Below are 27,729 nucleotides of genomic sequence, written 5' to 3' on the forward strand. Positions count from 1 at the left end.
ATATAAGGTATGGAATGATTTGATGATGAGATTGGAATGTTATATGTGGTTATAATGCATATTGATCCAATGTTACCCTATTAATTGTTCTGAGTACCGTCGAATTAGTTGGCATGCCTTAGGTGTAGTAACACCCCTAACCCGTATCCGTCGCCAGAATAGAGTTTTGGGACATTACCGAGTAATAGTAATCTAATAATTCATTTCAATCATTTCAAAGATAATAAAATGATTCAACATTAATATGCATAAAGTCCCTTAAGAAGCCTTTAAGAGTTTGAAAACACTTTCGAAACGGTTTGAGACTAAATTGAGAACATCTGAAAAGTTTTGGAAAAAGTTAGAAATTTTTTAACTGCAGGGTTCACACGGCCGTGTGGTCAGGCTATGTGACTCACACGACCAAGTCAAATGCCTGTGTGTCTGGCCTTGTGGGCATTCCAAGTAGAGACACATAGTCGTGTCCCAGCCTGTGCCTGTGCTCGTGTAACTCTCTGACTTGGGTCACACGGCCAAGTCACACTCCCGTGTGTCAAGTCGTGTACCATTTGAAACGGCCTTGCGAGCCTGTGTGCTAGCTGTGTGTCTCATACGGCCAAGTCACATGCCCGTGCGTCTGGCTGTGTGGACCTAAAATGTGCCTTAAACAACAATTTACCATTCCCTACAAGCTTGGACATTAAACAACTCAAAAACCATTCATTTAACCAGTTCAAAACACGATCAAATATATTCAAAACATGTCAAAACACTCATCCTAGGTGCCTAACCAATGTACCCTCATTGGCATCACATTTATACCCTCAATTCATACCATCAAAGCATCATTCAAATCCAAATTATAAACATACCACATTTCCTAGTTCATGAGCACTTAAACATCAACCTAAATTCACATGCACCTATATAGATTTGGTTCAATTTACCATGCCATAATATGGCTTCAAACACAAACACATGTATATATGTATATACCAAACTAACATCACTCTTACAACCTTATTTACAATCCATCCACAAAATAATTATCATTTAGACATCCTAGGTACATGCCGAAACAAAAGATAAACATCACCACATTTGAATTTGGGATCGTTGTTGGATACTGAATCGGCGATCAAAAGTTAAGTACCTAACTTGCGTATGGAAAACAAAACCGTACGCTAAGTAAAACTCAGTGGTATTTCTATAATTCGAATATTAAAAACAAGATAATATAATATGCACAATTAAATTATAAGCACATATTAATGTCTAGTATCATGACTATCATATACTATCATATTTCATTTGTTAAACAACGTCTCAATTCACACAATTGCTATATAAATAGTTATTCACATATCAAACCACATTTATTTGTACAATGGCATTAGTCATTCAATACTCAACTCATGAATACATCATTTCATACCTTACTCAATTCTCATCACTTGCTATATAATAGCTTTTCACAATTTGATCCACATATCATTTAAACAATAACTTTATCCATTCCATATCCAATTCATGAGTTCATAACTCATGTATCTCATTTTCATGTTTCAAACCACTATCCCATTTTCAATTCACATACAATATCATCCAATATCAATCATAGTACCGTTTTATTTAATTACTCCTATTAACACAACTCGGACTTAGACGGATATACGGATCCAACCAACACACCAGTTTGGCACCCAGTGCCTCATCGGATAAATTCGAAGTAATGCCTGCACCCAGCGCTATATAAATTTGACACCTAGTGTTTCCTTGGTTAAACCGAAGTAAATTGGCACCCAAGCCTCATCGACTCGAAGTCAAATAAATCCCTGAACTCATCCTATCCTATGGCATGTAGTCTATATTCGACTTAGCCTGATACAGTTAATAAGGTTCCAATTCACTTTCCAAATACAACCAATATCCAATACTAATTTTTCATATAATCACATATATACACCTTTCAATTCAATAATCAATACATTCAATATGTATCTACCAATTCAATCCATTTCAATCAATTATCAAAATGTCACTTATTGACCTCAACACTTACCATATGCATTAAATTAAATTATAACAATTAACAACTGAGTTCAGATTATAGAAATATAAACCGTGAATTCCGAGCTATTCCACATCGATTTTATCTTTTCCTTTTTTAGTCGTGGATTCCGGTACGACATTAGCTACGTAATTAAAACAATTAAAATTTATCAATACAACACAGTTCAATTTCATATTGAATATTTAAATTTTTACTCAATATTTTTATACAAATTCCACTTTAAACTAATTTTAACTCCTTATTTTCACTTAAACCCTTAAATTTAAAAATTTTCACAATTCAGTCCTATTATTCAAATTTTACAATTTATTCTACAATTTAATCCTTTTTCATTTCCAGCTTAAAAATCTATCAATTTAATCCCTAATACTAAAATTATTCAACATTAACAACCTTTAAAAACTCAATCAATGTTAAAATTTCAACATGGATCGGTTAACCCTAGGTACCGAGATTCTAAAAACATAAAAATTATAAGAAAAATCGACTAAATTGACTAACCAATTGAACTTTGAAATTTTGAAGCCTTTGGCCGTGCGTTCTGTCCTTTCTCCCTTTCTTTCTTTTTCTTTCTTTTCTTTTTTACTTTAATTTGCATGCCCTTTCTTTTAATTTGTTTTTGTTTTATTATACTTTAATTTAATATAATATTATATAATATATATACTTACTTAATAATTAAGATAACATATTTTATCTTTAATTATTTTATCTTTAATTATTTTAATATATAAAATAAATTTACATATAATATATATAATTCACTAATCGTCCTACCTAAAAAAATGGTGTAATTTCTTCTTTAGTCCCTTTAATTATTCTTTGATCTATAATTTAACTTTTACCCTATATGCAATTTAGTCTTTATACCTAATTACTTTTAATTCAAGTAAATTCACTTAACTGAAACCTATTTAACTACACAACTAGCTTCGTAAATATTTATTAAAAATATTTACTAGTCCGATTTACGGGAACAAAGTCTTGGGAATGCATTTTCTGGCACCCTTGACTATCGAATCGTTACATTGCAAACTATTGTTGTCAGGTTATCTAAGATGGTAGGATGTATATATTGAGAAAACCATCATTTTCGAGCGACCCGGGATGGTAAAATATAAAAATAGTAAAAGTTATCATTGTTAGGTAATCCGGGATGGTAGAATATTGTAATAGTGCAAACCATCATAGCTGAGCCACCCAGGATGGTGAATTGTGTATATTGTAAATGTCATTGTTGCCGAGAAACTCGGGATGATGAAAGTGGAATAATAGGTTATGGGATGTTGATGAAATTAGTATATTATGTATATATATGTAGTTTATGATAGAGAAGGCATGTAAACTACCATGTGAACTAATTGAAAACGAGCCCTGAGGACCAAAACGAATACGAATGAGTGAGTAGACTTCGAAAAGAGATTTGGTTGATAAGTTAAATGATTTGTTGATGTTGATTGAATATGATATTTGGATAGTTTGAAGTTAAAAGTATATTGTTGATTATTGAATGGTATTGAATGTACAATTGGCATAAAGATTGACAAATGACAAATTAGTATGAATTAGTCAATGCTATTACAATGTTGAATGGATTGTTTTACCATTTGTTATATGTACACTCATATATACATATGATAGTAGAATTGCTTGGTATGATAAGATATAAGTGGATAGACATTGTGCTTGTGCTCATTTTGATTAATTGTTATGGTTAATGTATTATTGTCTTGAATCATGAAAATACCACTGAACATTATCGCTTAGCATATGGTTTGTTTATTTCATGCACAAGTATAGGTAATTCTCGAAGCCTTAAGAGGTGAGTTCAGCATCCGGACTGCAACCTTCAACTATATTAAGTTTGTATAGCTCCTTTTATTTTGTCAAATGGCATGTACTTGAGATTACCTAGTTTCAAGTTGTATATAGTCCATTTTGAGTGATAATGTAATGAATGAATGAATGTGATAATGGTTCATATATGGAAAAGGTGTTGATGATTTGGAAATTGTATATTGATAATGTTTTAATTCTGTTGGATGGCCAATTAGGCCCTTAAAACTAGTTATAGTTGTCATATGCTAGTTGGAAATGGATAAACATTGAAAACATAGTGGTTTGTCAAGAAAGTCGCAACTCTACCCCTTGGATGTTGCGACACCAGCCCTCCTCATAGCAACATCGACTCTATAATATTTTAAATACTTTACAATTTAGTCCTTAGGTTGAGAAGCTTATTCACTATCTTCAAGGTCACGAAATCGATCCATGGAAGCCATGACACCCATTTGAGATGTTTTGGAAACTTTGCAGTTTAGTCATTGTTCGACTCTGGAATAGTATTGAGCTTTCGTAAGCTCGTATATGACTAAAAAAATGATTATATAACGCATTCAACACATGTAATTCTAAAATTATAAAGATCAAACTTGTGTATAATTAATCGTAGTTACTTCAAAAACAGATGTGACATCTTGTAGCTTGAACCTAATGACCAGGTTAAGTATGGGGTATTACAGTTGTGGTTCAAAGTACTAGAATGTTTTAATTATTTAATTTTTTTTCATGAAAGTAAAAAGAAAAATTAACTTAATTTGTGTATTATAAATAATTTTATTTATAATTTGTTCATATAGGTATTGTAGGTAAATATTACAGGGTGGATGCTGGATATCCAAATACGTTAGGATTTTTAGCTCCTTTTTGTGGGCAAATGTATCACACATGTGATTTTATAAGCAGACATCAACCAAGAGGGAAAAGAATTATTTAATGAGACATTCTTCTATTGGAAATATGATTGAATGAAATATTGGAGTGCTATATTAAGAGATATGTCTAATTATCCTTTTTAGAAAATAACTTTATATATATAAAAAAATATGTCGTATTGTGCATAATGTCATTAGGTTAGAAGCCGAGAAGGGTGAATTGTTTGAAGTGAGTGAAAGAGGAAATATGTAAGAATTTGATGACACAAAAGTAACTTTTTCTGATTCAGACAATCAGTATATTACATTTGATACGTCGTAAACAACTTATATGACTTAGATTAGAGAAGAGATTACCATGTCATTATGGATTAATTATTGACATAATTGAGAACTCAAAATTATATTACTTACAAAACGATTGTAGTTGTTTCTAGTTAATAGGAGAGAAGCTAGAATTTTTTTTAGGGTAGAATTAAATTCTATATTTTTATGTAAGTTAAAATTTAATTTTATCATTTTAATAATTTATATCTTTTTAATTTTTAAATGATTAAATCGAAATTTTATTATTTTGGAGAAGTCAAAGTACAATTTTATCATGTACTAACTTAAAAATTCATAAACCCAAATTGTGACATTTTAATCGGGTGTTGATTTATCTTAAGAATAGTTTAAGTTCAAATTATCATTGTACGAAAAAAAAAAACGACTTCGAAATTCATAAACTTTAAAAGGCCAAGAGTGGAAAACATGATTTATCATTTTAAGGAGTTGAGCCTTTACCAACTCTCTTAAGCCAGTTATTCGTTGTGTTTGGGAGTTAAAAGTGCTTTTTCATTGCAGAAGCAATGGAAGTACCAGCTTATGGGGTCAAAATTGTAATGGACAAATGCTTTTCCACCCAAACGCAAAAGTTGGGATTTAGATGCTTTTGACTTTTGCGTTTGAAAGCAAAAATTATCAAAATATTCTTATCTATATTAACTATTTAAAATATATAAAAATTAGTTAATTTATATTTTATGTATCATTATATTAAGTTATTTAAATATTTTATATATCATTAATTTTACAAATAATTTATATTAATTATTTAAAAATATTTAAAATTTATACTTCATGTACCATTATATTAAATAATTTAAATATCATATAACTTAATTAATTTTTAACTTTCTACTATTGAACCTTCAACCACAATTTTTAGTAGCAAAAGAGAACATTAAAATGAGACAAAACACCTTTTTCACAATACTTTTCTACCACATTTTTCAAAAGTAATTTTTCTAAAAAGCATTTCTAGAAAGCACTTTTGAACTACTGGAAAACTAGCTCTTAGTGTGACCTTTGCCAATTAAACGTGTTTAGTTTTTATTACTAGTTTTTAAAGTCACATGCATTGCATGTGGTTTCAGTTATAGTAATAATGATGATTATTTTTTTAAAATTTGACTTTATTTTCAAAACAAACTTACAAAACACTTTTCACATATACCAAACAAATAACAGATAAATACAAAAATAACGATTTGAAGAGTGTTTGTTTCACATAGTATAAACAACATACAACGTAACTATAAAAAATCATTATATTATATTACCTTGCCATTAATTAAAATAATCTTTAATTTTTCTTAGGTGCCATTGTAATTTGAATCGATTTAATATTGTCTTTTGAAAAATCATCGCTTTTCTATTTATATATAAAAAAATTTCTTTATATATATAATTCTAATTTATTAATGCTAACCATCTCTAAATTTTTATTGATAATTTTTCTTAGACGCTACTTAATGAAATATAATTATGGGATACTATTTATAATGCTAAACATAAATTTTAATTGGTATATAACTCTAATATTAATTAAATAATAATTAAGATATTTAAAATTTTAATTGACGTATAACTACAGGATGCTACTTGATGTTCAACGCTAACTTTAATCGGGAGAGAGAGAAAAACATCTACTTGATTTGGATTCTCAAACATTACAACCACTTTTTTTACTTCAATTTTTTAACTAAAATTTTAAATTATATATTATAATTATTTTTATATGTGAATTTATTAATATTATTGTTGTTATTTCAAAAATTTTCTAAAGTCGTGATTCGATACATATTATTATATTATAGATTAATAATTTTTATTGGATCACTTTCATCAATTTAATTGCATTTTATTATTGCTAGGAAAATAAATAAAAATTTGTACAAGTTATGCTTTATTTAATATTATTTCTTCAAAATAGATGGCAATGCCAAATCCGTTTTAACATTGAAATCCTATTTAACATGTTTATAAATTAGATTGAATCACTTGAATGACGTGGCGAGATATCAATAACCAAGTGTAGAATGGTACAATAAGCTCACCGCAGAGGAACCTACTATTGAAGTTTTAATGGTGGATTTCATTTAACTCCCTCGAAATTTCAACAAAGAGACAGAGAGAAGAGAGCTTTCTCAATTCCGGAAGCTTTTTGTTATTACCACTAAATCAACGATACAAAGAGCTTAGCTTTCAGCTTTCCAACTCTCCTATGGCTCTCAATCTTCGCCAGAAACAAACAGGTAATTTCTCTCTTTAGATCTCTCCCTTTCCCCCAATTACCATTTAATTTCCCTTTGTAGATTTTGATATCGATGCAATTGGAACAAATTCCCTTTTCTAGTTTTGACTCTTTTAAGATTATGTTAAATTTGATCTATTATTCTTTGAATCGAAATCCTTAAAATCTAGAGCAGACCCGCCATTGTTTCGTTAAAGTTTATAACTTTGGATCTAGTTTTGCTTTACGGGGTTGTTGAATTTGAATTTGATCTGTCATTTTCGATCCTTGATCTTATTGGGTGTTTTCCCTCTGTTTATTTTGTCAGAATGTATAATTCGAATGTTGAATCTGAACCAGCCTGTGAATCCCTCTGGAACTGCTAATGAAGAGGTTTACAAGATCTTGATTTATGACAAATTTTGTCAAAATATACTGTCCCCCTTGATCCATGTTAAGGATCTACGAAAACATGGTGTTACCTTGTACTTTCTTATTGACAAGGACCGAAAGCCTGTCCACGATGTGCCTGCTGTGTATTTTGTTCAGCCTAATAATCCCAATATCCAAAGAATAGTAGCTGATGCATCCCGTTCTCTATACGATAGTTTCCATCTGAATTTTTCTTCGTCTATACCAAGGCCGCTTTTGGAGGATCTTGCTTCTGGGACTTTGAATTCCGATGCAATCCATAGGATCTCAAAGGTTCATGATCAGTATTTGGAGTTTGTGACATTGGAGGATAATTTGTTCTCTTTATCCCAGAAGTCTACTTATGTGCAATTGAATGATCCATCCGCTGGGGACAAAGAGATTGAGGATATTATAGAGAGGGTTGTTAATGGATTATTTTGTGTTTTAGCTACACTTGCAGTCGTGCCCATAATAAGATGCCCGCGTGGTGGACCAGCTGAGATGGTTGCTTCAGCATTGGATCAGAAGTTGAGGGATCATTTATTGTCAAAGAACAATTTGTTTTCTGAAGGCGGGGGTTTTGTAAGCTCATTTCAGCGTCCAATTTTGTGCATCTTTGATAGGAATTTCGAGTTATCAGCCGGAATACAACATGATTTTAGGTACCGTCCACTCGTACATGATATTCTTGGATTGAAGCTTAATAGGTTGAGTGTGCCAGGGGAGAAAGGTGGAATGAAATCGTTTGAATTGGATAGCTCCGACACATTTTGGATGGCAAATGGATCGTTGGAATTCCCTGAAGTTGCTGTTGAGATTGAGACCCAGTTGAACAAATATAAGAAGGATGTTGATGAGGTGAATAAAAGGACTGGTGGTACTGCAGGAGCTGAGTTTGATGGGACAGACTTGATTGGGAACACAAAGCACTTAATGAATGCAGTGAACTCCCTGCCTGAGCTGACAGAGCGGAAGCAGGTCATTGATAAACACACAAACATTGCAACAGTGCTTTTGGGTGAAATAAAGGAGAGGTCTCTTGACGCCTACGTAAAGAAGGAGAATGACATGATGGTGAGGGGTGGCATTGATCGAAATGAGTTGATGAGTGTACTTAAGGGAAAAGGTACCAAGATTGATAAGCTGCGTTTTGCCATAATGTATATTATCTCTTCAGAAACCATTAATCCATCAGAAGCAGAAGCAGTCGAAGCAGCACTGAGAGAATCTGAGGTTGATACAAGTGCATTTCAGTATGTGAAGAAGATCAAGTCATTGAATGTTTCATTGGCATCAGCAAATTCCGCTAGTAGAAGTAACATTGTTGATTGGGCTGAGAAGCTCTATGGTCAGTCAATCAGTGCTGTCACTGCAGGTATGAAGAACCTATTGTCTGGTGATAAGCAGCTAGCATTGACAAGGACTGTGGAAGCTTTGATGGAGGGGAAGCCAAACCCTGAAATTGATTCTTACCTTGTGTTTGATCCTCGTGCCCCAAAGTCGAGCTCTGGCACAAGTAGCAGTCATCTGAAAGGACCCTTTAAAGAAGCTATTGTTTTCATGATCGGAGGTGGAAATTACGTTGAGTACGGGAGCTTGCAAGACCTTGCCCAACATCAGCAGCCAGCCAAACAAGTCATATATGGAACAACAGAAATTTTAACTGGAATGGAATTTGTTGAGCAACTCTCACTGTTGGGGCAGAAGATGGGATTGGGCAGTTCTGCTGCTGCTGCTGCTTCAGCAACCCATTAAACTGCTTTTCGAATACTTTGCAGAGCCTGCTATTCGCCAGTCAAGTGCATGGAGTCATCATGATCCGAATGGGAGATACCATATATATGACCAAGTAAAAATACAGATGTGAGCTGGTTATCTGAGCCCGTAAGCACTTAGTTGGGCCTTGCAGTCTTTTCTTGATATTAAATCCCCATGCTGGTTTTAATCGAGACTCGAAACCTTTGAATATTTAGTACGGTGTCCAAAAATTTTTACAATGGATAGCAAGCATTTCTATTTCCTAATAGGTTTCTGCAGTTGGGGTTGTCATCAATGTCAAGACCCTATTCTCTCGTTTTTTTCTTCCTCCTCTTTCCCCTTCTTAGTTGTACTAAAAAGTTTGACATGGATTTCATTCTACTCCATAATTTCATCTGATATATGAATGCTATTCAGATTCATTTGTGGTTTGTTGGAAAATTGTCAGAAATGACTTGTCCTTGTGCCTATATATGCCTTTGCTGTTTGTTGGTGTATATAAACATTCTACTAACCGGAGATGATAAAAACAACTAGAAAACACTTCATGTATTACCTGGAAAGACAATGCCCTGAATTTTAAGATGGAACTTTTTTTTTTTTTATGTTATTTTTCGTATTAGTTTGTTTGTGATTGTTTTTTCCAACATTCAAAGGTTCAAACCTGCAGTTGTTCTTTCCAACAATCAAAAGTTCAAATATACGTTTTCTTTGTTGAGGTTTGTAATTATTTCTTTCAATAATATTATCCTCAATGTTTGAATTTGTGAACATTATCAATAATGTTATTTTCAAAATTTATATTTATATTTATATTTTTCCTTTGAGAATACAATATATAGGTTTCTGTTTGAGAGTAAAATGTATTTTACCATAAAACACTTTTGGTAGATCAGATTGGAATCTGAATCTCCTTATTTTTACTTTAATTTGCTAAGTTTGATAAATTAAGATTACATGAGATGGAGGCCCAATGGTGGGCCAAAACTACACAACCCAATGAACTAGTCAGCCCAAACTTAATAATAAAACTTGTAAGTTGTAACAGACCGCCTACACTATCTCTCCAACCTTGAAAACGATCGCCAATAACTTACAAATATTATTATCATTCATACACCTTCGAATCATTCCAGAATGTCCGCCTCACGTACATCCCTCTCTCTTCTGAGAAACCTTGTTCCCTACAAAACCCAAACTCGAGCCGTCACCTATATGCCTCGTCCAGGAGACGGATCCCCGAGACCCGTAACCCTAATCCCAGGGGACGGAATCGGTCCATTGGTGACCAACGCGGTGGAACAAGTGATGGAAGCAATGCACGCACCGGTTTACTTCGAGAAGTACCAAGTTCACGGCGACATGAAGCAGATACCGCAGGAAGTCATAGATTCCATAAGGAAGAACAAAGTTTGCCTTAAAGGAGGGTTGAGAACACCCAAGGGGGGTGGAGTTAGCTCGCTGAACCTCCATTTGAGAAGAGAATTGGATTTGTACGCTTCATTGGTGGATTGTTGTAATTTACCAGGATTGCCAACCAGACATGAAAACGTGGATATCGTAGTAATCAGGGAGAACACCGAAGGGGAATACTCGGGTCTCGAACACGAGGTGGTGCCTGGCGTGGTTGAGAGCCTTAAGGTCAATTTGAGTTGTTTTCTTTTATTAAAAAAATCTAAACATTTTCTTAATTGGGTAATTTATTTTATCTGTTTTTTTGGATCAGGTGATAACCAAGTTTTGTTCAGAGCGGATTGCAAAATATGCATTTGAATATGCTTATTTAAACAATCGAAAAAAGGTTACCGCTGTTCATAAGGCCAACATCATGAAACTGGCTGATGGCCTGTTTTTAGAGTCTTGCCGGGAAGTTGCAGCTAGATATCCAACTATCAAGTATGACGAAATCATCGTTGACAACTGTTGCATGCAACTTGTTTCAAAACCAGAACAATTTGATGTGATGGTATGTGAGTTCTTTAATTTTGGTTCTTGTCATAGTCCATCTTGGTAAGTAATGATGTTTATGCATTGTGTGCTAGTGTATATGTAATTACCAGTTGCTGTATTGAACTTTCTCTTGAAGTATCCATTGAGGGACTCTTTCTTTTGTTTTAAGTACCAATATCCAAAATATATGTCTAACACATTATTCTTGAATTATTGAAACACTTAGAATTGAGTACACCTGCAGTAGTAGTATGGGTAACGTGGTATATATGACACTTGGAAAATCTTTTAAGATATTTAGAGGAAAATGATCCTTTGAAAGGTCTTTCCGAGTGCGAGATTACCTAGCATCATGATTTTTTAAGTACATTCTTGTGATATACACAAGGACTCTTAAAACTAGTTCAACGTAAAAATAATGATTGGCCATAAATTCCAAATTTTCTTGACATGGGATAGGAACATAGACTTTGTCTGCCACTTTTTGCAACTTAGGTGCTTTAACCTTCTGACAAATTTTCACTTTCTGAATTTCGTCTGTGTCATTATTAGATTACTCCTAATCTTTATGGAAATTTGGTGGCAAATACAGCCGCCGGCATTGCTGGAGGTACTGGTGTCATGCCTGGAGGTATCAATTACTTAATATTGATCTGGATTCATATTAATATTGTTTACTTAAATTTATATAAGTTATCCTGTGGGAATTTATAGGCAATGTAGGAGCTGAACATGCTGTATTTGAGCAAGGTGCTTCGGCAGGGAATGTGGGAAAAAAAAAGATGGTGGAGCAAAAAACGGCAAATCCATTGGCTTTGCTTCTGTCTTCTGCCATGATGTTGAGGCACCTCCAGTTTCCAGCATTTGCTAATCGACTTGAGGAAGCGGTGAAAAATGTAATCTTAGAGGGAAAGTACAGGACTAAAGACCTTGGTGGAGATAGCACCACACAACAAGTTGTTGATGCTGTCATTGCTAAGATTGGGTGATTACTTGGGGAAGGTAAGGTTGGGTTCTCCCTCAAGTCTTAAATTTTGTTGCTTTTCTCATTTTATATTTGCTATTCTTAGATTTCCAGCATTATATTCTTTTTTATCCAAATAACCAATTTGTAATGAAAATTGAGTGTTGAATAAATTTCTTCGTTTTTAAAATTTTAAGATGATTGTAAAACTTTGGCATTAGGTGAAATAAGAATCTGGTTTTCTACTTGTACACTTGTTTTTTTCATTTCTATTTATATGAAGCCATTTTGAGGGCCTCTTCTAGGGGTGAGGTTTTAGCACATGTATTTTTATAAAAAATAAATATAGATAAAATAATGTTTTTATTTATAAAATAACAAATTTTAATAATTTTATGATACATCAACTCAATAAAACACTTAAATATTGTAAAGATTTTTAAAATGTAATTTTTTGTACTAGTTTAGTGCTTAGTTCAATGCATAAAAGATTTTATTTATTTAAATTTGTATAAAATCATAAGATAACTAATTTGTGATTTGATAAACTAAAAAATTAAGTGTTAAAATTTATGTATAAAAATTCCAATATAAAATTTTATAAATGATGGATTTTTTTTGTTATGTTAGTTATATTTATGTTGTTTAATAATAAAATATCTTCAACTTTAAAAATTGATTAATTCATAATTCTAATTTTATTAACATAATGTTTTATATTATTTGAATAATTTTAATATTTAAATATACCAATTTGAATATTTCATTTATTTTAAAAATTAAAAAATTATTTTAAATGCAGTTTTTTTAAAACAAAATAACTTAATTTTCAACATTAAGTTAAAAGCACTATCTACGTACTTATTCTATTCAACATTTTTTATTGAAAATTCATTATGATTATCGAACACATTTAAAGCATTAAATTTAAAATTTTATTTTCTAATAAAATGGAAAATTTCAATAAATTGTTAGATACACTCTAACTTAATATATTAAAATTCATATCACCAAAAAACCTACATATAAAAATAAAATTTTCATTAATTACATTTTATAACAATTAATAAAAGTTTATTTATTAACAAAATATTATATATATATATACACTATAACAATAATAGGAAAAAAAACTATTCTATCTGACATAACTTATAATTTGAAATATGTCACGATAATAACCTGTCATATGTAACTAATGAATATATTTTAAAAATAATTCAAGATAAATTCCTTATAAGAATATAGCAACAATTTTAGAATAAATTTTTTTGCATATTTTGTTAATATATCCGACACCCTCATTATATAATAAAAATATTAGACTATATTTGGTAGGAATAAAAATTTCCAAATTAAAATTTAATTTTGTTAAATATAAAATCTAAAAATAAAACTATATATATATTTAATAATTATAATAATACGTATATTTAATTCATTAATCGGTTTTAAAAATATTTATATTTATTGTTTACAATATTGATGCATATAGACTTATTTTATTTTCAAATATATTATTATAAAATAAAATCAATAATTTTGTATGAATATAAGATTATGCATATATAAATATACTTAATTTTCACATCAATATTTTCATGTGATATTTAGATTAAATGTTGATATATTGAAATATCCAGAGCATTGTTCATACTCCTTTAACGACATGACCCGGCCCATCAATCGAAGCTTCCCAAAAATATAAGTTAAATGAATTATAATAAATACAAACTATAAAATAAATTGACACAAATATAAAAGTATATTTTTAAAATTAACTTTTAATGTCGAAAATATTAAAATTATTTTACAGTTAAACTTAAAATATATTTTTAAGTAGAGACACATTTAATAACTTTGATTAAAGTAAATTTATATAATTTTTCAAATAGTATTATTTTTTTTGCATACGAAACCTTTTGCATTTCAAGGTTATTTTTTAAGGCATCGAACAAGACTAAATTTTTCTTTTTAGCAAATGGGGTGTCACTTGGTCTATAACTTTGCATGCCTAACCCTTTGAATACTTTATCAATATAACTCTTTTGTAACAATCTAATAATACCCTGAGATCGGTCTTAATGTATCTGAATTCCTAAAATAAAAAAAGTATACCCAAGATCTTTCATCTCAAAATGCTTAGATAAAAATCTCTTAATTTCGTTAATAAGACAAAAAAAAAACAAAGAAAAAAGAAAAAAGAAAAAAAGAAGGCTTAATTTTGTTTTAGTCTATGAAGTATATCACTTATCCACTTTGGTCTTTAAAATTTTTTCTTTCTTTTTTTTAGTCTAGTTTAGCCCTTAATGTTATCAGACATCGTCGGTTTATACCTTTGCACATTAAAATAAGGTCATTGAGATTTCGAGCCAATAATATGTTTCCATGTGTCATGCAATGACATCATTATGATGCCATTATCCGAAAAAACTTTAAAAGTGAAAAAATACAAAAATATTTTTAAAAATTACTAAAATTAGTATAAACAAAAAAAGTATTAAAATTTACTAACTTTTTAAAAATAGAAAATTTAATATTTTTAAAATTTTATAAATCACATGTAGTAAAGCTTGAACATAAAATCATTGTCTCTTGAAAGGATACCACCAATAATAATTATTTTATAATTCAATCCACCGAAATTGCCCATTGGTAGATTTTTAGGCGATAAATTTGAATACTTTTTTAAATTATTTAAATAATTAAAATAGTTTTATTTCTATCGATTATCAATTCCAATGGATTGAATTATAAAACAATTATAATAGGTAATATTCTTCCAAGAGGTAATGATCTCATGTTCAAGTTTTAAGTAATGTGATTAATAAAATTTTAAAAATATTAAATTTTCTAATATTTTTCTAAATTTTAGATTTTTATATTGTTTTGTAATTTTATAATTTTTTTCTATTTTTAAATGATTTTAGTATATATATTTTAATTCAATATTTTTGAATTTTTTATTATTGAATTTTGTGTAATTTTAAAATAATTTTAAGATTTTTCGCATATCAATATTAAAATAACATCGTCGACTAGCACGTGGTAGCGTACGATTGATTAGATTTAAGTGGGCAATAAATATATAGGGGTGGACAAAATGCATGCCAACCCTGAGCCCATTTTCAAGACCAAAATAAAAGGCCTTCCATTTTCTAGGGTATATACATGGCATAGCCCTATTGGTTTATATGCCAAATCCTTTGTTTTTAAGTGAAAAGGAAAAAGGAAAGAATATCCGGATTTTATTTTCCACTCCTTTCTCTCTCCCCTTTGTTTGTTTCACAAAGGCAAGGCTTTGTTCTGTTAGAATTTAGAAAATCCCCATTTTTCTCCAAAAAAACAAAAAGAAATCCTTTTCTTTTCTCTTCTCTTTTTCACGATTTTTTTATTATTATAAATTTCATCCAATTCTTTAATTTTTCAGAATTTTTTTTAAAGAAAATACTTTTACTCCCTGAATAAAATAAAAAAGGAAAAGGAAATACAAACTTGCTATACCAAAGGTAAGGGAAAGGAAATTGTTTTTCGTGTTTGTCTAATTTTCTGGGGGTTAGGGTTTTTAATCGATCTGAGAGAGTCAGATTATGGGTGGGGATGGCGATTCGAGTGAGTCAGGACTCGGTGACAATGGAGGAGGAGAAGAAGAGGGAGTAATGGTTAATATCCGATGCTCTAATGGTTCAAAATTTACGGTTAGGACCAAACTCGAATCAACCATTGGATCTTTCAAAGTTGTTTTAGCTCAGAGTTGCGATATCCCAGCTGATCAGCAACGATTGATTTATAAAGGCCGAATCTTAAAAGACGACCAAACCCTTCAAAGTTACGGTAAGTTTTAATTGGCATTGGAATATTTAAAAAAAAAAGGAGCCGTTTTCAATTTTTGGGGTTTTCCATTTGACGAAAACACGGAAATGTAATTGGAAACGGTTCAATTTCTGTAAAAACAGGTTACTGAATTATATAAGTTTCGATAGTATTAAGCAAGTTCAGGAAAATAGGTTAATATTGATTTTGTTGAGCTGTTTTTAATGATATTGAGCTCGTTTAGATGGCCGTGTATTTGATTGTCTAAATAGGATTCACTGAGGATTGTTTCATGATCACAAATCTTTTTGTTGGTTAGCTATATCCATGTATTTAGAAGAAAATAAACTGGGAGGCATCACTACTACCTCTAATTGGGAGTCATTTGGGGACTGATGATATAGTTTTATTTGGTTAATGAATTAATAATTTGACATGAGGAACTCTTTGATGGCTGATGAAGATTGTGCCATCCATGTGCTTTGCTAAATCAATGTTTCTTTTAGCCAAGCAATTTATCTCACATGTATGTAGCACTTACTGCCCAACTCTTTCTGTTCATCCACCATTGTCTTAATGATTGATTAATGGTTGTTCAGTACATGCATACAACACAGACATTTGTATGAGTGCCAATCTGAACACCTTGATCAGTTTAAACAACTTTGAAAACTTGATGATGCAATGTAATATGTGTCAGTAGCTCAGTCATCAATATTGTGAGACCTTAAGGCTTACAGTTATATATGTGGTGTATGTAATGCTTACTTTTGAAGATAAATCTACTTCAGGGGAGGGTTAAAGTATCTTTGTAATACGTGCTTAATTTATGCACTAGTACTTAATGATCACTTGATCATTTTACTTTCTTCACATTTATTGAAGGTTTGCAAGCTGATCATACTGTTCATATGGTCCGTAGTTTTGCCCCATCTTCATCAGCCCCTCCTCCTGTTGCTACTACAAATGTTGGAACTCCTAATACTACACCAGGGGTCACTCGTGGTGTTGGTTCTAATGAGGGTGCTGGTCTGGGAGCATCAATTTTCCCTGGACTTAATCCGCTTGGTGGTAACGGAGGTAGTTTTGGTTTGTTTGGATCAGGACTTCCTGAATTTGAACAAGTACAGCAACAACTAACTCAAAATCCCAACATGATGAGGGAAATAATGAATACACCTGCTATTCAAAGTTTGGTGAATAACCCAGAGTTAATGCGCACTTTGATTATGAGCAATCCCCAAATGCGTGAGATTATTGACCGGAATCCAGAGCTTGGGCATATACTTAATGATCCTAGCATTCTGCGACAGACTTTGGAAGCTGCTAGGAATCCTGAACTCATGCGTGAAATGATGCGAAACACTGACAGGGCTATGAGTAATATTGAATCCTCTCCTGAGGGATTTAACATGCTCAGGCGTATGTATGAAAATGTTCAGGAGCCATTTTTGAATGCTACAACTATGGCTGGAAATAATGGAAATACTCCAGGTTCAAACCCATTCGCAGCTCTTTTGGGCAATCAAGGCGGTTCTCAAGCTAGGGATTCACCTAGTAACATTTCTGTAACTGGTTCTGAAAGCATTCAAGGACAAACTTCCCCAAACACAAATCCTCTTCCTAACCCTTGGAACAACACTGTTAGAGGTGGGAATTTCATTAATACATTTTCTCTGTCTAGCCATACTCTTTGGTAAAACATGCATATTTTTTTAACTGTGTGCATGCTAGTCCTATTGCAGATAAGAAAGGTAGGCTCCTTGAATCCAGAATGTTACTGATTAACAATAACACAATTGTGTTTGCTGGAAAAAAGAATGATGCTGAAAGCTGATGGTCTAAGTAATTTTGTTATATCTATTTGATCAATGGACAAATAAACCTTTAAACTAAGTTCATATTATTGTGGGTTGAATGATTTGATTTAGATTCTCCAAGTATATATTGATGCAATGTTTAATTTTTCATGATTATGAATTATATAACCTTTTCTTTTGACGGTTTGCAATATGAGTGGGGTTCTTTCACATATATAAAAGTTTCACAGTAAGCTAAAGTGATGTGACCTAGAATATTTTACTACAGTTGCTCCGTAAAACTAGAATATCTTAAATGTTCAAAATGGAATATTATACTAGGTTTGTGCACTTGTGGGATGAATGATTGTTTGAGACTAACCTAATCGTAGCTTGTTGTCCATGTTTACTGTTGCATGATTATGAATTTATTATATCTTATGTTTTGGTGTTTTCCAACATATGGGATTCATTTATATTTAAGAAAAGAAAAATAATGTCTTACCAGAGTTGTGGCGTGAAAACTAATAGAGTGAACTAGAATATCTAAATCTTTTGTTTTCTTTAAATGCAATTTACTACTGTTGTGTATTTGTTTTAAATCCAGATTTCCTGATGAAATGCTGCATGCTGCAAATTGTCAGGTGTAACCCAGACCAATACTACTGCGAGGTCAAATCCTGCTGGGGATGCTAGGACACCAGGTATTGGTGGTCTGGGAGGTCCCGGGCTTCCAGACATGCCACCCATGTTGAATGGAATGCCAGATGCTTCTCAGTTGACTCAATTGTTGCAAAATCCAGCTATATCACAGATGATGCAGAGCATAATGTCTAATCCCCAATATATGAATCAGGTCATTGAAGAATCACTTCTGTCAAGGAATTTTTATTTGCTGATTTCCATATGTTTATAATCCGTTTCTACTTTTTAGATTATGAACCTCAACCCCCAACTTCGTGAAATGTTTGATTTGAATCCTCAATTGAGAGAAATGATGCAAAACCCAGAAGTACTTCGTCAGTTGTTTTCCCCTGATACAATGCAGGTATATTCTTCTCCATATATATACATCTCTGAGTTCTCTTAAAATGCTTACATGACTTTATGGTTTTGTATCTTTCTTTCTTTTATATGGGATCCTAGCTGATATGGTCTTATTGGGAAGTTAATGCTACCCCACTGGGTAATATCAGATTATTTGATATTTTTCAAGGAATGTTTTGACAAAAAAGTCACCTATGTTCTACTTTACCTAGTTTTCTTCTTTTATTTCTTGCAGCAAATGCTATCTTTACAGCAGTCTCTTATGTCTCAGCTCAATCGACAGCAAACATCCCAGTAAGTGATAGTACCTAACTGGTGACTAAAATCTCAGTTGCCTTTTTCTCTTCATGCTTTTAAGGTTGTCCTAAGTGTGCATGCTGCTGTTCCAAATATCAGAATAATTTTCTGAAGTTAATTAATGTCTGATTTCTTGATCAAACATCAGGGTTTCAAATAGCAATGGCGTCACAGTGTTGCAGCCACTATGTTGTGGTTGCAACACCATCTGCCAACAATAAAACCTTAAATAGTGTTGTGAAAAAATTTCACGCCAATAACATGCAATTAGTTGCCCATGAAAAGCAGTCTAATGGCAAATAGTGGCTGTAACCTGTTATTCCCACTACCCCGTTACATTTTGAAAGAATTCATTGGTTAAACAAAGAGAGAGAGATGAGACAGGGAGAGAAGGGAGGTGTGGACTAGAGATCAGATGTGAGAAAGGAAAGTAAAAAATTAAAGAATAAAAGGAAAAGTAACTAAACAAACAAGAGAAAGGAAACAAACCTCTGGTTTTTGTTCTCTCTCTCTACACTTACAGCTTCTCTCTTTTGTTTAACAATAAGTCTTTGATCGTCCTGGCTTGAACATGTCTCATTTAGATTCAATCAAGTCGCTTTACTTTTTTTTTTTAATGACACTTTCTACTGTTCAGACTGGGTTAGGGTGTTTTTACTTTGGATGATTTTGAAGAAGAGAGAATGGCATGGCAGGGTCAAGGAAATTGTAACTTATGGTTGGGTGAGTGAGATTTGTTTGGGAGGTGGGTTTTCATTTGAGTGATGGTCAAGTCATTCGAATGGACCAGACCCAAGTATTCTTTTACACAAATTCTTAGAAGAAATTTTAGGAAATTTTTATAGATACTTCTGTATAAAACTTTAGTAAGGGCAAAATTAATAAGTTACAGATGAAATTTGTATAATTCAAAGAAAATAATTAAAGTTTTGCAGTTAAAAATGTGATCTATCATATAATAATTAAAAGGAATTTGTGATAAAGATATTAATTAATTATAAAATAAAACTCACTAAATTTAATGTAGATTTGATTTTTAATGATGAAAGATTGTGAATATATATTTTCCATAAAAATACAATATCATAGGATGTTATAAACACTTTAAAAATCATTAAAAATAAAATTTATTCTTAGAACATTTATTATTTCCTGTAAGAGATTCTGCAAATTTGGGGAAAAAGATTTCATGACTGCAACCGCAACTGAAAATGTGACCATGGTAAAATTTAGATCTGTCAAACATAGATCTTTTTGTGCCTATGTACAACTGTATTATATAATTATTTGTAACTAGATTTGATTAGTCTTGGCATTTTTCTAAAAATATTCATGGATATTAAACGGGCCTTTATGATTCATTGCTTAGTTTTTAAAACCATAAATGGCTTTTCTTGCAGAGATTCAACACAGACAAGTGGTACTACAGGTACGGAATAAAAACCAGTCCAAACTATAGTTATGAATATTCTCTAGGAGCCGCATCAAAAGTACTTGAACTGTCAAGGGCGCTAACATTGAACTCTAAATTGCTTTGCCACCTCCCTTTAGCAGCTCTTCTTTCATCCATCTTTATATTTTGCACTTACATTTTGTTTAATTGCGGTTTCAGGAGCACCCCCTACTGCTAGTCTGGATTTGTTGATGAATATGTTTGGTGGTCTAGGTGCTGGCGGCCTCAGTGTTCCCAACCAACCTGATGGTTAGCATTCTTTAATGTTTCCACATCTATTATATGAAGACTTTGCTTTCTTGTGGTTCACTACTAATTTCATGTTGATTGTTTTCCCAGTTCCCCCAGAAGAACTGTATGCCACGCAATTATCACAACTGCAAGAAATGGGCTTCTATGATACACAAGAGAATATCAGAGCACTTCGTGCTACTGCGGGAAACGTCCATGCTGCAGTTGAGAGACTCCTGGGAAATTCTGGGCAGTAATTCATCACAACTTGATGCTTTTAAACTTTTAGCAAAGAGCTCTCATGTAAGACATGTAAGATGAGTGGCCTGGTGCCTTAGCAAAACCACAGATTATGGGGTATACATGCTGATTCCTTTTTTGGGCGTGTTTAATAAGTTACTAAACACGATGATATACCCGAGACCGTGTTGATATAGGCTTATGCAATACTTGGATCATCCCATATTTCACCCACGCACTTGCTTATGTACATACACTTTGGATTATTGCTTTCCAATTTTAAGCTTAAAAAGGATGCTCGTGGCAATGTGGCTTGTTTCCTTGGTTGTTTTTCAATTTTATGGAAATTTTACAAGTACATGATTTAAGTAGGAATTTGGCTATTCAACTGTGTCCATGCATTGCAGGTTACATTCAATGAAAGCATCATAAGCGTGATGGGTAAGGCCAAGATAACCACCATCAAAAGAGCTGCCCAATGCAAATCATCCACCATTTTTTACGCTTACCCCTCCACTTAACTCTTTACTAATGTTTTGTTTTCTGAGAAGGAATGAACATTGATTATGATCCGACAATAAACCGAATTATTAGCAATGTGGTGAAGTCATGTGCGCGAGGGCAATTCGATGGCTTCCATGATTAGAATATGTGGGAAGATGGTCCCCTCTTTTTGGTGGAAGCAGAGCATGAATATATGCGGCAAATCGACTTTTAAGGCAAAGTGACATTGGCTAATCTGTTTGCAAAACTCTATTTAATTGATTTAGGATCTAGAAGATAGAGATTAACCCCTCCTAATCTAAACATCCTCTCTAAAACAGTTTAATATGGGAGGACCACATTAATTTGTAGCTTTTATAGCAAATTAAAATAATCAACTCACACATTACGTAAGCATACAGATCAATCAAAATTTCAACATAAAACAGTCTTGAACACAATCTTCCTATTGATTCACAGAGAAATTTGATGGATTATGTAGGTTTTTTGGATTAGTAAATATTGATTTGAATAAGGGTGAATGGATGTTTTTAGGTGAAAGAATATTAAATGTCCACCATTAATTATATAAATAACCCAAACTGAATTTTCAATTCCTTTTTTTTTATATTCTTATGGGCGGTTGGTGTTTACTATAAACAAATGCTTTGCACTTTCTGTATAATATATTTTATACGTACACTTGCCTTGGAAAATTTTCATTCTCTTATTTTATACCTGCATGCTGATGATGCCAGCATCCACCACACCATCCTGCAAAAACATATCAATTTAAAAAGGACAGAAAGGTTAGGAGGATTTTAATTAAAGGAAAGACTTGATAATTATTTCCAAGTTATTGATGAAGCAGCATCAGTGAAATAGTAATTGGATACTTGTGGGTTGCATCTTACTTAGCTAAGCTCACTCTGACATCATTCGCCATTCTTTTGTTTATTAAGAGACATGTCGTCACTCATCCACCACCTGTCCATCTACAATCTGCTTTTAAATAAATAACAAAGTGCAAAGCTCATCATCTAATCCTTTGGAATTCTTCCAGTTTTTGCTTAAGTTGAGGTCAATGATTCTTGTCTGATTCCCCACTCCTTCCTCGATCCAATCAGTATTCCATGTGATTCTTGGTATCCACTACCATCTGCCCTTTATTTCAATCCAATAGCCATTCTTTCATTGACACTACATCTAAACTTATTTCTCATTTTATTCTTTCAGATTTCAAGACCTCAATATGTTTTCATAACTGTGACGTGGAATGTTTTAAAAGGGAAGAATTCAAACTAATCAGCTGCCTCCATCTAACCCCAACAACTGCTGCCTATGGTTTAAAAAAAAAACACATTTGCGATGGGGAATCTTCATCTGCAACTCAAACCCATTTCACATTATCTCTCTCTCTCTCTCTCTACCTTTTCATCATCATCAACAGTTCAACACATTAAACAAATAAAGAGTAGTAATTAAATTAAACACAAGAATCTCCAATTCAAGTAATAAAATAAGGGGTGAGGATATCCACCATGAATCCTCTTTCAGTATCTGCTTTGATTCTATTCGCCCCTCAATTCCACATGCCTACCTATATTTCAAATAATTGAGCTGACTTATGAATCCCCATTCCCATTACCTCACGCAATTACTCACTCTTCATCCTATTCCAATTTCTTCTTTCTCTTGTATTTAGATTTAATCAAACCCAAAAATCCATCTCAAATCCTATAAAAATTATAATTTAACTCGAGAATAAAAATTAATCGAGACTTAATTCAGTTAGCACTGTTGCTGTTATAACAAAGTGAATTTATATGTACTTAAACGATTATTTTTTTCCCCAGTCAAAGATTAAATAACATGAAGGAAGTAACAAGTGGGGGATGAGTTCAGCCTCAACAGATCCATAATTAAAACATATACTAATACATTTATAAAAAAAGAAAAAAAAAGTAAAGAATAATCTGCCTTTCACAAGAAAATTATGGAAAGCACGTAAGAAAACCCTTAAAAATAGCAGTACTCGTCAAATATACTAATCGCCATTTTGATTGACTGATTGATAAATTAATTAGAATTGTGAAAGGTTTACACCATATCAAAGTGACATAAAATTATGGGTGAAAGCAACCCAAAAGCAAAATACTGTAGTGACTGGAATCAGCAATTATACTTTTAGATGCAGTCATAGGTTGGATATTTGATTAACATTTTATTTCACTTTCGATGACTAATCAAAGTCATTAAAATATATTAAACATCGTTTTCATGTTGCATAACCAGCTTAAATTTCACATTAATGTATTTAACAAATAAATAAATAATTTATCATTTCTTCAATTCACCATCACAGTTTTCTTGATTCGAATCCTCACACCAATAAATCATAGACGTCTCATGGATGCATTCTGCAAATCCCCTCATCCATTATAATATAACCTTGCACCATCTTTTGATATAATTGTTCATATATGCATAATAATAATATATCAGCAATAATCATACAACACTAATTAATTACTTTTAACTCAGTTATTAAGCTATAACATTCATATATACAACCATATTTTTCATATATAATTGGTGTATTATCTAAATATTTGGGTATTACTTATCACCCTTGATGTTGATTCGTAAATATGCAACATATATTATATCATATATATTTATATAACCGACATATCATGAAAATCAATGATGTTGAAGAATGCTAGGCATGTATCGAACTCATGACATTTAAGATATGGATTTATTTACTTGTGGCGTTCGTAGTGTGGCATACCTAAATCCCGAATGGATGGTGGGTTATGTATGCGTGATTCATACACTTTGATGTAAGTAAAAGCTTGAGTTCAAATAGATAAGGAATCGAAAGCTGGTGTGTTGTGTGTACAACTTCTGTAGTATGTAGCATCATTCACAATAGCGGAATTCATAGTTCAAAACATGGGTAAATGATATCCTCTCATTGGTATTACATGGTTGATGAAAAGTAAACGTGACCACGGGTTGTTTGTCTTTGTAATGGATGACTTGATCACTAATTGATAGTGATTGACTTTTCATGAAGGAAGATGTAACGGTTACCATGAGATAAAATAGGATCATATTGGGAGAACGGATATAATCCCAAAAAGATCAATAATATCCCATGATGATAACACACTAATGACAAGGTTATTGGACGAGCACTAAGTAGTTGTTTTTGTAATGGTATGTCGTTGGGGAGAGCCCAGTCTCAATACTATAGTGGAAAGACTTCATGACTAAATGAGTTTATAATTAATAGGCGAAAAGTCGGAGCTTAATTATAAATCATTTGAGCCTCAACTTCATATGTCCAATCTGTCTCTTTGCTAGCTCATTGAAACCAGAAATGAATTGTGTGTTTGAATAAAAATGAACATAATGAATAGAAAAAGAGAAATGGAAAACATTCAGGAATGATTATCGTTTTCTCCGAAATAGAGAAATTGAATCATTTAGAAATGAATATAAGTTTCCAAAAATGGAAATGTAAATGGAAATAGAAATGAAAATTTGCAATCCTATGTATGATTACTTAAAAAATGATGGAATAATGAGTTTATATTTTTGGACTGTTTTGAAGCTCAAAAATGAAAATAAACCATTCGGTCATAGTGAACATGTTGAGTTGTGAGACATTGAACGAACTTTCTTGAAATTTTACTAGGGCTAAAATCGTCAAAATTTTATTGGAGTAAAATTGAGATGAGAAAATTATTTAATATGTAAATATTAAATTTTATTTTGGGAAATAGAAAAATTGAATCAAGTTGGATCACATTATAGAGTATTAGGTTAAAAAGGCCCAAGAAGTACTCGTAATTGGACTCAATGTGAGAGTGACCCAAACCCCTCACAGAACATGAATGGGGTGAAAACCTATTAGAAATACAAGGGTGACCTTTCATCCCTCTCCTACTCTAAGTGGGATGTTGTTTTTCTATTTAAAATAAACATCTATAACTCTACAAGAGTTTTACCTTCTCTTCCAATAAATAGATGGCACAGATAGAACTATTAACACAACTTTTGAGAGATTGTTATTCCATCGAAAAATAGAGAGAATTTATTCTCAACTTTTAAATACATTTTTCCAAAATAATAATTTTATCTGTTTCTTTGAAAGAAGATAGAATTTCCTTTTTCACCCCAAAAAGAAAACTTTTTCTAGTTTTATATTTTGATTCAATTGGTTCAAACCCACACTCGAAGCAGATAGTGGTACAAGAATAGCGTAGAAGATCGTTTGGTTGAAAGCCGAAAAACATTAAGGATCCGCTTATCGAAAAACACATATACTAATTTGGTTAAGATTTATTGCTATAAATATCACAAACTGGGCCAGTTTTCAAAATTTTAATTTTTCGCTGTGCAAGAAAATAATTTTCAAACTGATTTTTTTCCCAACAAGTTGTGTTTATGTACAATGTCTTGATGATGACTCTTTTATATATTTGTTTCTTTATGTTGATGATATGTTGATTCCAGTTAAGAATCCATCTGAAATTAATCATCTTAAAACCATGCTTAACGTTAAGTTTGAGATAAAGGATTTAGGTACGACAAATAAAATTTTAGGGATGAAAATTTTGAGAGATAGATATTTTGGAAAATTATTTTTATAACAAAAAAGGTACATCAAGAAAATCCTTGAGTGGTTTGAGATGCAAGATGCAAAATCGGTAAGTAATCATTTAGCTGCACCTTTTAAACTCTCAATTTTAAATTCCCCACAGAATGAAGAAGATGAAAGGTACATGTCAAAAATATCTTATTCAAGCAAAGTTGAAAGTTTGATGTGTGTAATGGTATGTACTCGTCTCGATATTTCACATGTTTTTAGTGTTGTTAGTCAATACATGGTCAATCCTAGGAAGTTACACTGACGTGCAGTTAAGTAGGATTTTAGATATTTGTGAGGTACTTCTAACATGTGCTGAGAGTTCGGAAGAACTCAAAAGGGTTTAGTCAAATATGTTGATTCTGATTATGCAAGAGACTTAGATAAAAGAAGGTCTCTTACAGGTTACCTATTTGATTTTGGGAATTGTGCCATTAGTTGGAAGGCAACACTTCAAGCTACAGTAGCTTTGTCGACTACTGAAGTGGAATACATGGTAATTACTGAAGCAGTAAAAGAAACAATTTGGTTAAGGGGCATGTTTAGTGAGCTAGTAAGTGAAGAAGGGGCAATTGTCGTATATTGTGATAGTCAAAGTGTCATACATCTCACCAATGATCAAATGCATTACGAGAGAACGAAGCGCATAGACATTCGTTACCACTTTGTTCAAGAGTTGATCATTCAAGGGGATGTTCAGATTCTTAAAATTGGCACAAAACACAATCTAACCTATATGTTAATGAAAAGTCTTCCAGTTTGAAAGTTTGAGCATTGCTTGGACTTGGTGAATATCCAACGAAAATCAAATTAGGCCGATAATAGGGTTTTGGCAAGGGAGTTAAGTCAAATATGAGTCAAGTTAGATATTTATGGAATTATGCCTCGTATTTTGGATAAACAGTGTGTGATGTCACAACGAGGAAATGTTCTTTGTCATGACGAGCAACAGACTTCACGATGAGAAGAAAGCTTTCGTCCCAATGACGCGATCCTCCTTCATCCCGACGACACGATGCCATGTCACAACATTCACTTTAAGTTTTTAGGCTTTCTTCTCCTAGTTAAACTCTATTTCTAGTTTCCAATTTAAACTTTGACTAACATAGAGTTGTTGTAGTCATATATGTTACGAATTTCAGCCTATAAATAGGACTTAGTTACTCTAGGTTTTACACAATAGAAATATTTATATTGAGAGAATTATGTTCTTTTTTTGAAGGGTTTTTCTTGTGAGGTTTCTGGCTTTTCTTTAATTCTCTCCATCTTTTGTACTCTCCTTTATTATAGTGAAAT

General features: G+C 32.1%; 3 protein-coding genes across 4 annotated transcripts; all 3 read left to right on the plus strand.

The window, feature by feature from the left end:
* The first annotated feature begins 7,106 nt into the window (after positions 1-7,106).
* LOC108479421 (SEC1 family transport protein SLY1-like) lies at positions 7,107-9,937 on the plus strand. Its single transcript, XM_017782003.2, has 2 exons — positions 7,107-7,346; positions 7,653-9,937. The coding sequence occupies exons 1-2, from the start codon at positions 7,316-7,318 to the stop codon at positions 9,491-9,493; spliced, it is 1,872 nt and encodes a 623-aa protein (XP_017637492.1). The 5' UTR covers positions 7,107-7,315; the 3' UTR covers positions 9,494-9,937.
* Positions 9,938-10,505: 568 nt separating this feature from the next.
* On the plus strand, positions 10,506-12,600 carry LOC108478319 (isocitrate dehydrogenase [NAD] regulatory subunit 1, mitochondrial-like). The gene is made up of 4 exons (XM_017780769.2): positions 10,506-11,137; positions 11,223-11,462; positions 11,999-12,077; positions 12,161-12,600. Exons 1-4 carry the CDS (start codon positions 10,634-10,636, stop codon positions 12,433-12,435), a joined length of 1,098 nt encoding a protein of 365 aa, XP_017636258.1. The 5' UTR covers positions 10,506-10,633; the 3' UTR covers positions 12,436-12,600.
* Positions 12,601-15,553: 2,953 nt separating this feature from the next.
* Positions 15,554-21,597, plus strand: LOC108479709 (ubiquitin domain-containing protein DSK2a-like). Of its 2 annotated transcripts, XM_017782451.2 has the most exons (8): positions 15,563-16,244; positions 17,109-17,873; positions 18,667-18,878; positions 18,957-19,070; positions 19,305-19,363; positions 20,767-20,795; positions 20,979-21,068; positions 21,159-21,597. In XM_017782451.2, exons 1-8 carry the CDS (start codon positions 16,001-16,003, stop codon positions 21,305-21,307), a joined length of 1,662 nt encoding a protein of 553 aa, XP_017637940.1. In that variant the 5' UTR covers positions 15,563-16,000; the 3' UTR covers positions 21,308-21,597. The 2 variants fall into 2 exon arrangements, 1 of the variants encoding a protein (XP_017637940.1); XR_008276031.1 differs by lacking the exon at positions 20,767-20,795 and having other exon boundaries at positions 15,554-16,244; positions 21,159-21,298.
* The last annotated feature ends 6,132 nt before the right edge of the window (positions 21,598-27,729 follow it).

Source organism: Gossypium arboreum, chromosome 12 (genome assembly GCF_025698485.1).
Source record: "Gossypium arboreum isolate Shixiya-1 chromosome 12, ASM2569848v2, whole genome shotgun sequence".
Classification (NCBI taxonomy): domain Eukaryota; kingdom Viridiplantae; phylum Streptophyta; class Magnoliopsida; order Malvales; family Malvaceae; genus Gossypium; species Gossypium arboreum.

Coding starts and splice junctions, on each gene's coding strand:
- LOC108479421 (XM_017782003.2), top strand. CDS start 7,316: ATGGCTCTCAATCTTCGCCAGAAACAAACAG. Junction 7,347..7,652: donor TCTTCGCCAGAAACAAACAG/GTAATTTCTCTC, acceptor TTATTTTGTCAG/AATGTATAATTCGAATGTTG.
- LOC108478319 (XM_017780769.2), top strand. CDS start 10,634: ATGTCCGCCTCACGTACATCCCTCTCTCTTCTGAGAAACCTTGTTCCC. Junction 11,138..11,222: donor GCGTGGTTGAGAGCCTTAAG/GTCAATTTGAGT, acceptor TTTTTGGATCAG/GTGATAACCAAGTTTTGTTC. Junction 11,463..11,998: donor CAGAACAATTTGATGTGATG/GTATGTGAGTTC, acceptor TGTCATTATTAG/ATTACTCCTAATCTTTATGG.
- LOC108479709 (XM_017782451.2), top strand. CDS start 16,001: ATGGGTGGGGATGGCGATTCGAGTGAGTCAGGACTCGGTGACAATGGA. Junction 16,245..17,108: donor CCAAACCCTTCAAAGTTACG/GTAAGTTTTAAT, acceptor CATTTATTGAAG/GTTTGCAAGCTGATCATACT. Junction 19,071..19,304: donor TTTCCCCTGATACAATGCAG/GTATATTCTTCT, acceptor TATTTCTTGCAG/CAAATGCTATCTTTACAGCA.